At 38.6% G+C, this 18394-nt stretch overlaps 1 protein-coding gene across 1 annotated transcript in view; it reads right to left on the reverse strand.

Moving 5' to 3' along the window:
• The window catches only part of LOC306918350 (F-box/WD repeat-containing protein 10-like), a gene marked incomplete at both ends in the record, with an annotated part of 82740 nt that overhangs the window by 8333 nt on the left and 56013 nt on the right, over positions 1-18394 (reverse strand). The window contains 3 exons of the mRNA XM_079531247.1: positions 88-294; positions 459-565; positions 1458-1583. Of these exons, the coding sequence (XP_079387373.1) occupies positions 88-294; positions 459-565; positions 1458-1583 (440 nt within the window). The remainder of the gene's footprint in view (positions 1-87; positions 295-458; positions 566-1457; positions 1584-18394) is intronic.

An 18394-nucleotide genomic window follows, 5' to 3' on the forward strand; every position in this document is an offset into this window, starting at 1 on the left:
TGTTTTTTTTGTGCACCATGTTCCTTGTATGTCTTGTATTTTAAAAATGGAAAAAAAACAATAAAAGAGTATAAAAAAATGTCTGACCTGATGTTGAGGTCATAGCCGGCGCTGATGACCATGCGTCTGTCCTCGCACAGCAGCAGCGTTCGCACGCTGCCGGCGTGGCCCTTCATCGGCGTCGGCGCCGCCCTCTTCCTCTCCGCCACGTGCAGCAGGCGCACCAGGCGGTCCCTGGACCCCAGGGCCGCCAACGCCCCGCCTCTGTAGTCCACCGTGCGGTACGGGTCCTCCCTGTCCCGAGACACGGTATATATACGGGTTGAAGTCAAACGTTCTCACAAATATGGCAGAAATACGGTACCGCAGTATTTTATAGTGTGGGTTCTGTAGGAGGCTAGCCGTCTATGAAAAGGTCGGTCGGTCGGTCTGTGCGTGCATTGCAAAATAGTACTAACTTCTCCAGCAGTACCCGGACATTATAGACTCCACAGTAGACATTCCGTTCTTCCATTTCCACCATCTTGGTTCTGACGTCAGAATAAACAGCCTTAAAGGGCCCGTCCTGTAAGAACACAAAGATATTATTGTTAATCATAAGCATGAGCATGAATAGCCTATAACAGTAGACTTGCTTCAAGAAAGCACTCTATAGCAAATCACTTTGAATTAGTTTGTGACATGTTTTCCACCTGGGGGGGGGGGGGGGGGTCCCTGGCGCAAAACATTTTCAGAATGGGTGTCTGCAGCCAAATACATATCCTTTGGGGTCCTTGACATGAAAAAGTTTGAGAAGCGCTAGGGCTTTAAGAGCAACCAGTCGACTATTCAACTTTTGTTTTGTTTTTTTTCGTTTTTGTAGGCCTCAAGATCAGCTAGGATACTACATTATAGTCACCAATGTACAGTTTTTAAATGTTTTTTAAAACAGTTCTACTGCCAAAAAACACGTTACCCGCTATTTAATCAAATATTATACGCTGCCGAGATTGTTTTATTACCTTTAGAGCATACGCTTAAGTATTTGCAGCTTTCAACGACAAGAATCCGGTTATGGCCGCTGGTGTGGATGATCATGTTATGATCATCCACACCAGCGGCCATTACATTGCGGTACAGGATCCGCCTCTATGAGGCATTGTAGTCCAAACAAACCCCCCGTCCACTTACATTGAGCTCAATTTCCCAGAAGCCCTAGCAGCCCAGATGATGACTTGATTTCTGGTTTCGTCATCATAACGCGACGGCCTCGTCACCAGGTCCGGGACAAATGCGTTTCTTTTTAATTATTTTAAAAGCGAATTAAACGCATTAAAAAAATAGCGGGAATGCCGCATTACGCGCGGTGGAACACTGGATTAAACAATTAGCGGCCGTCAAACTGTTAACATAATAGGTAGTTAAAGTGAAAGCCCTAAGAAGCGCTGATGGAGTGTAATGGTGACTGCTGAGCTGACCTTGTGGACATTGGAGAGGACGTCTTCTTGCTCCTCCTGCTCATCATCATCATGTTCCATGATGGGGACCGGCACGCCCACCATGTTGGCAAACAAGTCACTCACCCACCAGTTGTTAGAGCTGTTCTGGAACCAAGATACAGACAGCAATAAAACACCAACTGTGTTCCTGACCTTTTTCTGTGATCAGGGCAGTGTTGATTTCGTCGACTAAAACTAAGACAAAAAATGTTCGTCGACTACCTTTTTTCACTGATGAAAGCTAAAATGGAAATTAAACGATAACTAAGCTATGATGACTAAAACTAAATATATTGACAATTTCGTCAACAAATAAAAACTAGACTAAAATGTTAGGAAGAGACTAGTGGACAAGAGATCCACTATGAGTCATTTTACACTTGGTTGCAGCGCGACACGTTGTGAGCTTGTAGATCTGCGAGCTTGTAGATGTGCTATTTTCAGCAAGTGTAAAATCAGTCATTACGACAGGATCAAAGCCCGCCAAAATAAAAATCTTATTATATTTAGTCGACAAAACTAGACTAACACTAAAGCATTCCAGGTGACTAAAATGTGACTAAAACTAAATGAAAACTATTCAACAGACTATGACTAAAACTAAAATCTGGATCAGGGCCCACTTGAGAATCTCAAAAAGTGTGCATTTTGGGCCCACCAATATGACCAAACGTGTGCATTTTTAGAGCATGTATATTTTGTAACACGTTGTGCGCTACTACTTTAATCCATAACATGGCGCCAGTGCCAAATAAATCAGCACTATGAGCTTACAAAACACGTCACTTCCGCCTTCCCCGGATGCGATAGCCGTCCATATTGGAGCCAGATTCTCATTACGGGATGCATCGCCGCCCCGCGGATTGCTTTCACTTTCTTAGCGCGATCAAAGTTTAGACTTTTATAAGGTCTCAAAGATCGTAGTTTGTCTCATTTTGAAAATAATAAGGACTATTAACACCCCGGACGCCCAGGGTTATTTAATCCAGATTTATAGCAGCGGAGCACATTTAGCGACGGACCGGATGTTATCCCAGATGTAGCTGAAGTAGCTATAGATGTAGCCAAAACACTCCCGAGCTGATCGACAACAACGGGAGGTATGATTAATTCTAACGCGACTAGCGACGGGACCGCGATGGGCCGTCTAACACATAATCTTTTCTTAGAATTGGACGGAATGATTTAGATCAAGAGTTATTCACGTTTTAAGATCTTCGTTCTCATCCACTAAAATGGGGGGGGAACATTTTCGATGACGTCCCACCGGAAGTTCAATTTGTTTCCACTTTAGTATAGAAGACAGTGGTCTGGGTTCTGTACACTTCAAGTGTACAGAACCCAGACCACTGTCTTCTATACTAATTTGTTGTCAGGCATTGACCAGTCCTGTACAGTGTACAGGACTGGTCAATGCCTGACAACAAATTAGTATATTGTCAAATCCTCAAAGTCTACTGTGCTCTATTGTTCTCATTTTATTTCTTATCTATATTTACAGTGAAATCCCATTGTGTAATGTGTAGGCCTGTGTGCAGAAACATGTGTCCATAGTGTAAGGTATTAATTCATGATCAGGATAAGTCAGGATAAATCAGGATAAGTCATTCTTATAATACTCATATCCTGTATTCATGGGAAACAAGTAAAGTCATTGTGCAGGTTGTGTTGCTCTGAGGGAATGAGGAGCACTCGTGGAATTAGTTTCAATAGGCTTGTGGCTGCACTTTATTAAAAAAATGAAATGCTAAATAGTGAACAAAACCCACATTCTTTCCCAGGTTAAAACACGCTAAATGATGCCTGATGCTTCATTCACTATAGACAACGCATTAAAATGCAGAGATTAAACATGTTAATGGTCACTGGTTCTCTGGCATCGGACAGATCACCTGTTAATGATCACATTATGGATGCACTGAGACCAGTTTACACCTCTTTGACTCTGATGAGTTTCAGCAGAACTACAGACATAGGTCTATCATCACATGGAACGTATTATTATCCTTTGTGAAATGTCAATGGTGTTGTAAGGGATATGTTTTGTTAAAATAGCTCTAGTAATCATTGATAGGCTATATTGTTTGTTCAGTAACAGAAGTCTTCCCATGTCTCCATACCTACTTCACTAACAATACTAAACAATATTCCATACTAACAATATTAAAAATCCATTGTATGACAAAGAAACATCCCCAACATGAACGAGACAAAAATCATCTAAATGAAGCTTTTACATACTGATCAGAAATGATTGATATCCTGGAGGAGTTGTGGAGAACTGACAACTACAAACTCTTATGCTAGAGAGCTTGAGTTGGAACCACTAACGGCTTGATGTTGATTGACCAAGTGTTCACACAGATTAATCGTGTGTGTGTGTGTGTGTGTGTGTGTGTGTGTGTGTGTGTGTGTGTGTGTGTGTGTGTGTGTGTGTGTGTGTGTGTGTTGAATTTCCCATTGTAGAGAAGTGTTGTCCACACTGATCACATCCATAGGGTTTCTCTCCAGTGTGAATTATCTGGTGTTTTTTCAGGGTGGACTTGTCAGAAAAGTGTTGTCCACATTGATCACATCCATATAGTCCAGTAATAATGTAATTTGACCTCTAACTAATTGCAAAAAAAAAAAACTCAACTGATTTTGCATCTTCAATATATCCTGAATAACAGAAAGAAAGTTGCCTGGAATTGTCTGAGGGGAAAGTGTTGAAAATGGCCTGTACAGTATGGCCACCATTGACATCCTATTATAAGGCAATATTTTCTAAATTTCCTTATGCTTTAAGTAGCATGTGACATATCAAACTAGGTTGTTGTCATGATGCTGAAGCCATTCCAAGCATTAGTTTTGCATAAAAACACTCATTGGGCTAAATTTGGCCATAGCAACTTGCCAAAATGTAATGAGGTCAGCACATTTGGGCAAGTTGCTATGGCCAAATTTAGCCCAATGAGTGTTTTTATGCAAAACTAATGCTTGGAATGGATTCAGCATCATGAAAACCCCCTAGTTTGATATGTCACATGCTACTTAAAGCATAAGGACATTTAGAAAACATTACCTTATAATAGGATGTCAATGGTGGCCACACTGTACAGGCCATTTTCAACACTTTCCCCTCAGACAATTCCAGGCAACTTTTTTTCTGTTATTCAGGATATATTGAAGATGCAAAATCAGCTGAGTTCGGTTTTTTTGCAATTAGTTAGAGGTTGATCCTGTATTTTCCATAGATTTCCTGTACTAATAGGGTTTCTCACCAGTATGAATTCTCTGGTGTTGTTTAAGGTGTGCCATTTGATAGAAGTGTTGTCAACACTGATCACATCCATAGGGTTTCTCTCCAGTGTGAATTCTCTGGTGTGTTTTAAGGCTGTTCATTAGAGAGAAGCGTTTACCACACTGATCACATCCATAGGGTTTCTCTCCGGTGTGAATTCTCTGGTGGCCTTTAAGGCTGTCCATTCGAGAGAAATGTTGTCCACACTGATCACATGCATAGGGTTTCTCACCAGTATGAATTCTCTGGTGTGTTTTAAGGGAGTTAATTTGAGAGAAGCGTTGTCCACATTGATCACATCCATAGGGTTTCTCTCCAGTGTGAATTCTCTGGTGTGTTTTAAGGCTGTTCATTCGAGAGAAGCGTTTACCACACTGATCACATCCATAGGGTTTCTCTCCGGTGTGAATTCTCTGGTGGCCTTTAAGGCTGTCCATTCGAGAGAAATGTTGTCCACACTGATCACATCCATAGTCTTTCTCTCCAGTGTGAATTCTCTGGTGGCTTTTAAGGTTGCTCAAGCTAGAGAAGTGTTGTCCACACTGATCACATCCATAGGGTTTCTCACCAGTATGAATTCTCTGGTGTATTTTAAGGTCTTTCATTGTAGAGAAGTGTTGTCCACACTGATCACATCCATAGGGTTTCTCTCCAGTGTGAATTCTCTGGTGTCTTTTAAGACTTCCCATGTGGGAGAAGTGTTGTCCACACTGATCACACCCATAGGGTTTCTCTCCAGTATGAATTCTCTGGTGTGATTTAAGGTCTTTCATTGTAGAGAAGTGTTGTCCACACTGATCACATCCATAGGGTTTCTCTCCAGTGTGAATCCTCTGGTGTATTTTAAGTCTAGACATTGTAGGGAAGCGTTTACCACACTGATCACAGCAGTGGCATTTTTGCTTAGCTAAGCTTCTTTGTTCATTCACCTCTGGTAGAACAGGGAAGCCAGACTGATGATGCAACACTGAATTGGAAACAAAGACAAAGGGAATGTTGTTTAGAGGCATTCCTTAAAAATAGCAAAAAACTAGTGTGAAGTTATTGTACCCAATTATTAATTTAACATCCATTTATAAATCGATTCTACAATTGTTTTATATTTTAGAAAATACACAAAAACAGGTCGCCAATGCTAACATTAAATCAAAAACAAACATGACTAGATAAAAGAAATCCTTATGGCATGCTGTATAACCATATAGACCAGTAAGTAACTTACAGAGGGTCATTGGGTCCTCCCTGTTGAGCAGAATCGTTTGAGGTGGCATTGAGAGAGTCCATCTTCACTTCAAGCCTGGAGTCCACAGTCAGATGAGATCAGAAGGTATTGATATCCTGGAGGAGTTGTGGAGAACTGACAACTTCAAACTCTTCTTATACTGGAGAGCCTGAGGTGGAACTACTATCTGCTTGGTGTTGATTGGCCAAAGAGTGGAACTGTTACAGGCCTCACGATTGAGTTGCCTGATGGCAGAAGATAAGTCCTGTTGTACAGGGAAAATATAGACAGGAGATTTATGTTGCGTTCATCAGAGCAGGCTGCAAATCTGTCTTTATTCACAGAATCTTATTTTCATATTCTTTCTCTTTTCTCTCTTTGAATGCAATCATCATATTCATATCACATTCAATAATCACATATTCACATTCATATTTCACAATTCACAATAAACTGTTACTGTAGAATAATACAACTTTACACATTTGGTCTTTTCTGTTGTCACATTTCACCAAAATACGGTATAGAAAATACATTTGTACTGTATGTGCTCCAAAACTCACATTTATAATACTGTTACTTTAACCAGTCTCTGTACTTTACTTTTCCAGTCAATACTGTAATACTGTTTAAACCTTGCTTTGTTTACTTTTTTAGTCAGTCTTACTGCATACAGAACGTTTTTTATAAAACACACAATGTACTGAATTAATCACATTAGGCTACTTGTTCACAAAATATCACAAAACATTCAATAAACATTTGTACATTATCACACCAAACCCTATGCTAAACTGTGGTGTTAAAACACATGTCAGTGAGCTCCGTTTTTTACAAACAATAAACAAGGCCTCCATTTTAGATTCAGTCACTCATTCACTTGTACATTTCCCAAGTCTCAAACTAAACCAAAACACAACATTTCTGTATCAGTCTTAGCCCAAACAACTGAAGAAAGGCTTATGAGTCCTTTGATATAAGTTATGATGCTTTTGCACACTTTACTAACCTGTTGTACAGGGAAAATATAGACAGGAGATTTATGTTGCGTTCATCAGAGCAGGCTGCAAATCTGTCTGAGGACCGGAAGCCTCCGTGGTCCATATACCACACAAACCATTGCTCACCCTAGGGCGATCTCCCCCTTGTGGCGTGACTCAGTAACTACTATTAGTATAGTTTGAACACAAAACACAACTGGAATTGGCCTCTCTCAATACAAATACATACAATTAAATAAAAACAAAACAACAATTGTGCACATACACTTGTAAGTGTCACAGAACAATAGAATCATCAGCCACCAATCACACCCTAACAAACTGCTACATGTCCTCCAACCCTCTCTGACTCCTCCCCCAGGTCATGCTCTATGCAACATTCTAGAAATAAACTGCTAACTGTGAGATTGCTTTGTAAGCTTCATATTTAATATATTAATCTATCTACATCCAATATAGAGTATCTGACTATCTGGATAATATATGTACAGTCTAACAATATTGAATAAGCGGATATTAATTAATTGTTACTGCAGCAGAGCCATTAAGTGGATTTCTTTACATTATTTCAGTAACATAGAACCAGCTCTGGTGAAGAAACAACAAGAAAAACAGTTTCCCAAAACTATTGTTTTCAAAACACAAACTGCCACCCACCCCCTAAATTATTGCAAACAGTCTTTATAAATAGTACACAAGCCTTCACATCTTGTCTTTTACAAGAATACTTAAACGTTAGAAGACAGTGGTGGGGTATCTGTACAGGACTGGTCAAGGCCTGACAACAAATGAGTATATTGCCAAATACTCAAAGTCATTATCCTTATAATAATCATATACTATATCCATCATTACATTGTTATTAACAACAGAGACACAATAACAGCAACAACTGTATTTGTGTAAACCTGGGAAACCTGGACAACCTTTTAAGTCTTTCAGGTAAGTTGTTCAGGTTGTTTTGCTCTGAGGGAGCACTCAGGTGTGTGGAATTAGTTTCAATAGGGTTGTGACTGAACTTGTATTCAATGTTTTTTCAAATGCAAAAAAATGAACAAACCCCACATTCTTTCCCCAGGTTAAAATGTAAACAGGCTAAATGACCGCCAGAAGTCTGTCAGATTTTGACAGCTTCAAATGAGTGTTAAAAATAATATAACCCAATTGACTCCAGTCATCTCTGTTTAATTAACTACAGTAAGCACTTGTGTTATTTGTAATGTTTGTAATCTTCTTAGAAGACAATTGTAAACAGCTCCCTGGATACATTGTAAAAGTATACTGTACCAATTTTATAATCATTTATAACATGTTAATACAAATGTATGACAAAAATAAAGTATAGTTGATTATTTGAGCTTGTTTCTAAAGTGTAGTTGTTTATGGAGAGTAGGTAACCAAGTGATTAGATGTAAAATTGTGTCAAATTCAGGGATAATGAAAGTTAAAACAACTCCATGACACATTCATTTAAACCAAAGATGAGGCACTTTATTTACAGAAGCTAAGAACATAACAGTGGAATATATCTATATAATGAAACTATATGTATAAACTATGCATATATACCATGAAGTGCTATGACTACATAATGCGTGGGGTCAAACTGGGGTTTTTTCATGACTCTGAATCCATTAAAAGCATTACTTTTGCACAAAAAGCACTCAGGGTGACACTACAGCTCTTGTCATGATTTCTGGATCAAAAATGCAATCATGAGAGAGATGGCTTATTGACATTCCATTCATCCTGGATAGATGGCTGTGTATGGCCTATTGACACCCCATTCCTCCTGGATAGATGGTTGTGTATGGCCTATTGACACCCCATTCCTCCTGGATAGATGGTTGTGTATGGCCTATTGACACCCCATTCCTCCTGGATAGATGGTTGTGTATGGCCTATTGACACCCCATTCCTCCTGGATAGATGGCTGTGTTATGGCCTATTGACATCCCATATCTCCTGGATAGATGGTTGTGTATGGCCTATTGACACCCCATTCCTCCTGGATAGATGGTTGTGTATGGCCTATTGACAACCCATTCCTCCTGGATAGATGGTTGTGTATGGCATATTGACACCCCATTCCTCCTGGATAGATGGTTGTGTTATGGCCTATTGACATCCCACAATCAAAATAGGAATGTCAATTGGCCTGCTTGATTGCCATTGTGTTTGTTTGATTGCCAAGTGTATGGAGTCCATACCCATTTCACCAACATCATTATTACTCTTTCATGATGTGAAATGTGTTAATAATAAAATTGACCAGTACTATGAAGAGAAGAAGGCCCATGGGCTCTACAGTATAATAGCTTATGACACAATATTCGTTCACAGGTTTTAATTTAAAAAATGCTCACATGTGCTTACCACATATATCACTATAAAATACATTAGGCCTATATACAAAAACGTGTGCTAATTTCTCTCTCTCAGTTGGAATGGAGACAAATCTGAAATGGTAACCAGAGAATTGGAATTTGAGATGCATGATCTGAGTAGGAAAGAGAGAGAGAATACATCTTGTGATGTCAAAGTGCAATGTCAAATATAAATTAAAAATAATAAAACAAAATTATTAAAAGAAAAAAAATCACTCACCGTCAAACATTATGACAATCAGTCACCAGAATACGGGTGTTTTCAATGAATCTGAATAAAGGAGATGTAGTTCGCACACCGGCCTTGAGCTCCACATTTTTATTTCATGGAGAAGAGGATAAAACGTTTCGACCCCTTCGGTCTTTGTCAGGATATGTTCAATTAATCTAACATGGTTAAAATGGTGTTTGAAAATACAATGGGAAGCTTGTATATGGACTTCTGTTAAATGGCCCCAAACTGTGAAATACCCCTTTCATATATTTGACCAATGGCTGTAGCCATAATATATAAGAACATAGGCCTACGTTCTTATATAGGCCTACGTTCTGCTATATTGTTGCATAACAGAGATACCCATTTCACTAACATAATTATTACTTTTTCATAACGTGAACTGAGACAACACTTAGCACGCAGTGAAATCCCATTGTGTAATGTGTAGGCCTGTGTGCAGAAACATGTGTCCATAGTGTAATAAGGCATTATTAATTCATGATCAGGATAAGTCATTATCCTTATAATAATCATATACTATATCCATCATCACATTATTAACAACAGAGACACAATAACAGCAACAACTGTATTGTCTAAACCTGGACAACTTTAAGTCTTTAAATCATTGTTCAGGTTGTGTTGCTCTGAGGGAATGAGGAGCACTCAGGTGTGTGGAATTAGTTTCAATAGGGTTGTGATGACTGCACCTTTATACAATGTTTTTTTCTAAATGCTAAATAATGAACAAACCCCACATTCTTTCCCCAGGTTAAAATGTAAACAGGCTAAATGATGATGGCTGATGCTTCATTCACTATAGACAATGCATTCAAATGCAGAGATTAAACGTGTTAATGGTCACTGGTTGTCTGGCATTGGACAGATCACCTGTTAATAATCACATTATGGATGAACTGAGACCAGTTTACACCTCTTTGACTCTGAGTTTCAACAGAACTTCAGAAATAGGTCTATGACACAGAACTTATTATTATTATTATCCTTTGTGAAATGTTAAAGGTGCTGTAACTTGTAAGGGATATGTTTTGTTAAAATACCTCTAGTAATCATTGTTATATTGTTTGTTCAGTAACAGAGGTCTTCCCATGTCTCCATACCCATTTCACCAACATCATTATTACTCTTTCATGATGTGAAATGTGTTAATAATAAAATTGACCAGTACTATGAAGAGAAGAAGGCCCATGGGCTCTACAGTATAAGAACTTATGACACAATATTCGTTCACAGGTAAAAAAATGCTCACATGTGCTTACCACATATATCACTATAAAATACATTAGGCCTATATACAAAAACGTGTGCTAATTTCTCTCTCTCAGTGGGAATGGAGACAAATCTGAAATGGTAACCAGAGAATTGTAATTTGAGATGCATGATCTGAGTAGGAAAGAGAGAGAGAATACATCTTGTGATGTCAAAGTGCAATGTCAAATATAAAATAAAAATAATAAAAGGATTTAAGTACAGAAATGCCTCATCAAGTAGAAAAAGTAGAAAATCAAAAAAATGAATTAAAAGTAAAAAAATCACTCACCCGCAAACATTATGACAATCAGTCACCAGAATACGGGTGTTTTCAATGAATCTGAATAAAGGAGATGTAGTTCGCACACCGGCCTTGAGCTCCACATTTGTATTTCATGGAGAAGAGGATACAACGTTTCGACCCCTTTGGGTCTTCGTCAGGATATGTTCAATTAATCTAACATGGTTAAAATGGTGTCTGAAAATACAATGGGAAGCTTGTATATGGACTTCTGTTAAATGGCCCCAAACTGTGAAATACCCCTTTCATATATTTGACCAATGGCTGTAGCCATAATATATAAGAACGTAGGTCTACACAATATGTATTTTGTAACACGTTTCATTTCATCCATACTTGATTGATGATCATGTGCCAATTTCTTCCCTGTCACAGACAATGTGTCTAATTTAAAATGTCTTGAAAAATGTCCAATAAGAAAATCCATTAACAAGTTAAACAAAATCGATCTATACATACAGATGTATGGTCACAAAAAATATCTGAAATGGCAACGAGAGAACTGGCCATTTGAAACATCTATTCTACATAAAAGCGAGAATATGCCTACATGTTGAATGTTGCGCAACAGACGCTCCCAGCCTGTGGAGCGATGTGATCGGTTTGATATCAATAATCTCCGTCCTTTTTATCAATCTCCGTCCTGAGTGCTACCGTGACGCAGACAACGCGATTGCGTGGGGGCCCATGACGCAATCTCTGGATGAAAACGAAACAACTCCCTGCAACAGAGGAAATTGGACAAAGAAGATGAAGATGGATCGGGCACACACTGCGCAAGCCAGTATCAAACACCACCAGACAGGCTCTGACTGGTGGTGTTTTCTCCAGTGTGAATTATCTGGTGTGTTTTAAGGGTGTCCATTCGAGAGAAATGTTGTCCACACTGATCACATCCATATGGTTTCTCTCCGGTGTGAATTTTCTTGTGGCGTTTAAGGTGGGACATTTGAGAGAAGTTTTTTCCACACTCAACACATCCATAGGGTTTCTCACCAGTATGACTTATCTGGTGTGATTTAAGATTTCCCATTGTAGGGAAGTGTTGTCCACAATCATCACATCCATATGGTTTCTCTCCAGTGTGAATTCTCTGGTGTGTTTTAAGGTTGCTCAACTTAGAGAAGTGTTGTCCACACTGATCACATCCATAGGGTTTCTCACCAGTGTGAATTCTCTGGTGTGTTTTAAGGTTGCTCAAGTTAGAGAAGTGTTGTCCACACTGATCACATCCATAGGGTTTCTCTCCAGTGTGAATTCTCTGGTGTGTTTTAAGGTTGCTCAAGTTAGAGAAGTGTTGTCCACACTGATCACACCCATAGAGTTTCTCTCCGGTATGAATTATCTGGTGTGTTTTAAGACTGTCCATTCGGGAGAAGCGTTTATCACACTGATCACATCCATAGGGTTTCTCTCCAGTGTGAATTCTCTGGTGTGTTTTAAGATTTCCCATTATAGAGAAGTGTTGTCCACACTCATCACATCCATAGGGTTTCTCTCCAGTGTGAATTATCTGGTGTGTTTTAAGACTGTCCATTCGAGAGAAGCGTTTATCACACTGATCACATCCATATGGTTTCTCTCCAGTGTGAATTCTCTGGTGTTTTTTAAGGTCAGACAACTGAGAGAAGTGTTGCCCACACTGATCACATCCATATGGTTTCTCTCCAGTGTGAATTCTCTGCTTAGCCAAGCTTCTTTGTTCATTCACCTCTGGTAGAACATGGAAGCCAGACTGATGATGCAACACTGAATTGGAAACAAAGACAAAGGAAATGTTGTTTAGAGGCATTCCTGGACTTAAAATGTGACCACACGCGATGTACGGACTGCCATCGCGGGGGTGGCAACTGTTGAGGACAGCTGAAAAACTATTTTCTTTGTCCTTTTTTATTGTTCTGTCTAAAATAATCTGAAGCTATATTATTATTCATGTCATGTTAGAGCAGGTCTGAAATAAATGTCAGAGCCGATAGACATATAAATATGAAATAAATGCTTAAACATGTCACTATGTCTAATGTTATAACCATTGGGTTAACCAATGCTAACTAGACATACGGCTTCCCTGCTAAAGTATGCAAATTCCGCTAAAATCCGCCTTTTTGTACACAATCGTTTTGGAAGATAATACTAGTCTTTTACTAACTGGCTAACAGAAATAGCAGAGAAAGAAGTATTAACAACGTAAAAAGTGTGTTTATTTTGGTCCGCCTAAAGCTAATTCATGCTAATGTTCCAACTGGGGGCACTGGTGACCACAACAATGGAAAATGCGGAAATGGCTTCCTATTTCCAATAGCAGAAGAAGAAGACTCGAATGAATGTAATGTAAACATTGTAACATTATGTCACCATAACGTGGTTATTATTAGTTGCTTTGGAATGTACCTGCCATGAAAATTAAGGTCATAATAACGCAGATCGCATCGATATGTAATATAGCGTGATAATGTACTTGTTTTAGCTACAGGATTGATATCAATATATTAGCTAAATGTAGCTAACGGCTATCGTTGCGGGGTTGCCAGTTTCTGCGAGAGAAATAAGCAACCCGGTATATGAAAAGAAGCCCAAAATAGCCGATCTATATGCATACAAACAACACAAATCTTGTGTCTGGCATAAATTATTTTCATATGGGGGTCTGCAGACAAATAATAATAATAACAGGCTAATGAAACAGGAATTAAGAGAAGAGCATTCATATAGCTCTTTTATTTGTACTCATCTGGAACATTTACATAGGCCTAATTTATCTGCCACTGTTATTTTCCCTTTTTCATACTACAAAATGCCAAATAAATACAGTAGCCTATTTAAAAGAGAGATAACAACATTCTCTAATTGTGTAGACTTATTGTAAATTAAGTAATGCAGATGTTTAACAATTATGTATATCTTGTGTAAAATGAAACAAAATTTACCTTTAAGGTTTCTTTTTACACTTGATAGTTAAAGATCTAATAAGGGTCCACTTGGTTACCAACTCTCCATAATCAACTACACTTTAAAAACAAGCCCAAATGATCAACTACACTTTATTTTTGTCAAATACATTTTTATTAACAGGTTATAAATTATAAAATTGGTACAGTAGGCCTATGCATTATTTTTCTTTAGAAACAAGGCCAACTAATTATAATAAGCAGACATGGCAACACTGCTGGTTGACTAATGGAGGAATGAAGGGAAAACAGCACCCCCTAAAGTCACAGATCACTGAACGAAAGCTTAGAAGTCCATTTTCTCTGCTTGGTCTTTTTTCCACTACTCCTGCAAGACATTTCTCTATAAGCCATATCTCCAAAACTGGTGGGTCAAACTGAACAACCAATATGTCAATTTGAAGCTATGATTCCCTGCTTTCATATGACATGAAAATTCAAAACAATCCAATGGCAGTCCTTCGATCAAATCGTCACAAATAACAAGACCTATAGTGTTAAGTTAATGTACCCGATTATCAATTTAGCATCCATTTATAATTCGATTCTACAATCATTTTATATTTTAGAAAATACATGCTAAAATAAATCAAAACAAACAAATTACTAGATAAAAATAACATCCTTATGGCATGCTGTATATCCATATTGACACAGTAAGTAACTTACAGAGGTCTTGATGATCCTTGGGTGTGTTGAGAGAGTTCATCTTCAGCTGAAGTCTGGAGTCCACAGTCAGATGTGATCAGAAAGTATAGATATCCTGGAGGAGTTGTGGAGAACAACTACAAACTCTTCTTATACTAGAGAGCCTGAGGTGGAACCACTAACTGCTTGGTGTTGATTGGCCAAAGAGTGGAACAATACAGTCATCAGCCACCAATCTCAACCTAACAAACTGCTGCATGTGCTCCACCCCTCTCTGACTCCTCCCCCAGGTCATGCTCTATGCAACATTCTAGAAATAAACTGCTAACTGTGAGATTGCTTTGTAAGCTTCATATTTAATATATGAATCTATCTATATCCAATATAGAGTATCTGGCTATCTGGATAATATATGTATAGTCTAACAATATTGAATAAGTGGATATTAATTATAATTAATTGTTACTGCAGCAGAGCCATAAGAGGATTGCTCCACATTATTTCAGTAACATAGAACCAGCTCTGTGTGAAGAAACAACAAGAAAAACTGTTTTCCAAAATACTATTTGTCTTCCAAAACACAAACTGCCACCCACCCCCTAAAATGATTGCAAACAGTCTTCATAATTAGTACACAAGCCTTCACATCTTGTCTTTTACAAGTATAATACTGCACACCCTGTACGCACATCCCGACTTTAAGTCAAGTCAATTTTATTTATATAGCACATTTAAAAACAACAGCAGTTGACCCAAAGTGCTTTCCAGAGAATAGGTACACCACAGTGCAATAGTAGAACAAACAAACAAAATAACAACAAAAACAATGAACAACAATAAACAATAAACGTCACACTGTATTAAAAGCCAGACTAAAATGGTCCAAAATCTGTGTGGAAGATTATTCCAAAGTGTATATAGGTCCAGCTACAGACCGATCACCTTTTCTTTTCAGATTTGAAGGGGGGACTGCAATGAGTTGAGAGTGGAGGATCTGAGTGTCCTGGTGGTAGGGGGAGCAGGTAATAGTTCAGAAATATAGGAAGGGGCAAGGCCGTTTAGGGATTTAAATACAGGACCCTCTGTAGGCGGGAGATGGCGGAGTGGACTTTAGAAGACAGTGGTGTGGTTTCTGTACAGGACTGGGACAGCAGAGAGTACCCAGTGTACTCTCTGCTGCCCCATCTGGCGGAGTCAGGTTAGGGGAGACCCAGGATGAGCTTGATGGAGTTGATAGCAGTGGTATAAAGAAACCATATCATGGATGGACACTGAATCTTATATGATATTGTTTATTAATTGTCTCACATTGTTTATTACACAGACATGTTGTCTTCTATGTCTTCATAGTTGTTGTCAAAATGACAAACCCAAAACATCAAGGTAGAGTAGGGGACTACGACGTGAAGCACCGGACAAAGATTTATGTTCTGACAGTTTGTTTGTGCAAGGAGTCCAGTATTTATAGGTGGTGGGTTGATTGTAGCAGAGTTCACAGGTTTGTAATTGGCTGGTGCTGATGAGAGTGGAACCAGGTGTGTAACTAGGACTGAGGGCTGCAATGGGAAGTGGGAGTGGCTGAAGTGGAAAGACAGACACAACTGGGCAGAGGGAGAGATACAGAAAGAGGGGAATAAACAGGCAGAGGGCCAGACCATGACAATACTAAACTTACGTACAATCATGTTGGCTTGTGCATATCACATTCTACGTTGCCTGTAGATGTCCCTATCATCAGATAGGTCATTTGTTAAATAATGGCTTGACGTACTTGACCTCACCACAAAACTTAAGGGCTTTACCAGACAGAAAAAAGACTGGAAATTACAAGTATACTACCGCACACCCTAAGTTGCAATGCAAGTTCAATTTGTTTCGACTTTAGAAGACAGTGGTGGGTCTTCTGTACAGGACTGGTCAAGGCCTAACAACAAATTAGTATATTGTCAAATCCTCAAAGTCTCATAGCAAATTGTGCTCTATTGTTCTCATTTAATCGCTTATCTATATTTACAGTGAAATTACATTATGTAATGTGTAGGCCATGTGTCCATAGTGTACGGCATTATTAATTCATGACCAGGATAAGTCAGGATAAATCAGGATACGTCATTATCCGTATAATAATCATATCCTATATCCATCATTACATTGCTATTAACAACAGAGACAAAATAACAGCAACAATTGTATTTGTGTAAACCTGGAAAACCTGGACAACTTTAAGTCATTGTTCAGGTTGTGTTGCTCTGAGGGAAAGAGGAGCATGCAGGTGTGTGGAATTAGTTTTAATAGGGTTCGACTGCACTTTTATTCAATGTTTTTTCAAATGCTAAATAATGAACAAACCCCACATTCTTTCCCCAGGTTAAAATGTAAACAGGCTAAATGATGATGGCTGATGCTTCATTCACTATAGACAGTGCATTCAGATGCAGAGATTAAACGTGTTAATGGTCACTGGTTGTCTGGCATTGGACAGATCACCTGTTAATGATCACATTATGGATGAACTGAGACCATGTTACACCTCTTTGAGTTTCAACAAAACTACAGAAATAGGTCTATGACACAGAACGTATTATTATTATCATCCTTTGTGAAATGTTAAAGGTGCTGTAACTTGTAAGGGATATGTTTTGTCAAAATAGCTCTACTAATCATTGCTATATTGTTTGTTCAGTAACAGAGGTCTTCCCACGTCTCCATACCCATTTCACTAACATAATTATTACTATTTCATAATGTGAAATGTGTTAATAATAAAATTGACCAGTACTATGAAGAGAAGAAGGCCCATGGGCCAAATCTGAAATGGTAACCAGATAATTCGTCAGGATATGTTCAATTAATCTAACATGGTTAAAATGGTGTTTGAAAATACAATGGGAAGCTTGTATAAGGACGTCTGTGACTCCTTTCATATATTTGACCAATGGCTGTAGCCATAATATATAAGAACGTACACAATATGTATTTTGTAACACGTTTTATTTCATCCATAGTACAAAATGTGATTACGTGCTAATTTCTTCCCTGTCACAGACAATGTTTCTAATTTAAAATGTCTTGAAAATGTCCAATAAGAAAATCCATTAACAAGTTAAACAAAAACCAACAACAAAAAATCATTTGGGTTTCTCTCCAGTGTGAATTCTCTGGTGGCCTTTAAGGTGTGCCATTCGAGAGAAGCTTTTACCACACTGATCACATCCATAGGGTTTCTCTCCAGTGTGAATTATCTGGTGTGTTTTAAGATTTCCCATTATAGAGAAGTGTTGTCCACACTCATCACATCCATAGGGTTTCTCTCCAGTGTGAATTTTCTGGTGTGTTTTAAGGCTTGACATTTGTGTTTTCCACATTGATCACATCCATAGGGTTTCTCTCCAGTGTGAATTCTCTGGTGTTTTTTAAGGTCAGACAACTGAGAGAAGTGTTGCCCACACTGATCACATCCATAGGGTTTCTCTCCTGTGTGAATTCTCTGGTGGCTTTTAAGGCTGGACATTTAAGATAAATGTTGTCCACATTGATCACATCCATATGGTTTCTCTCCAGTATGAATTCTCTTGTGTTTAAGATTTCCCATTGTAGAGAAGTGTTGTCCACAATCATCACATCCATATGGTTTCTC

This window comes from Electrona antarctica, assembly GCF_951216825.1.
Source record: "Electrona antarctica genome assembly, contig: scaffold_33, whole genome shotgun sequence".
In the NCBI taxonomy this organism is placed as follows: Eukaryota; Metazoa; Chordata; class Actinopteri; order Myctophiformes; family Myctophidae; genus Electrona; species Electrona antarctica.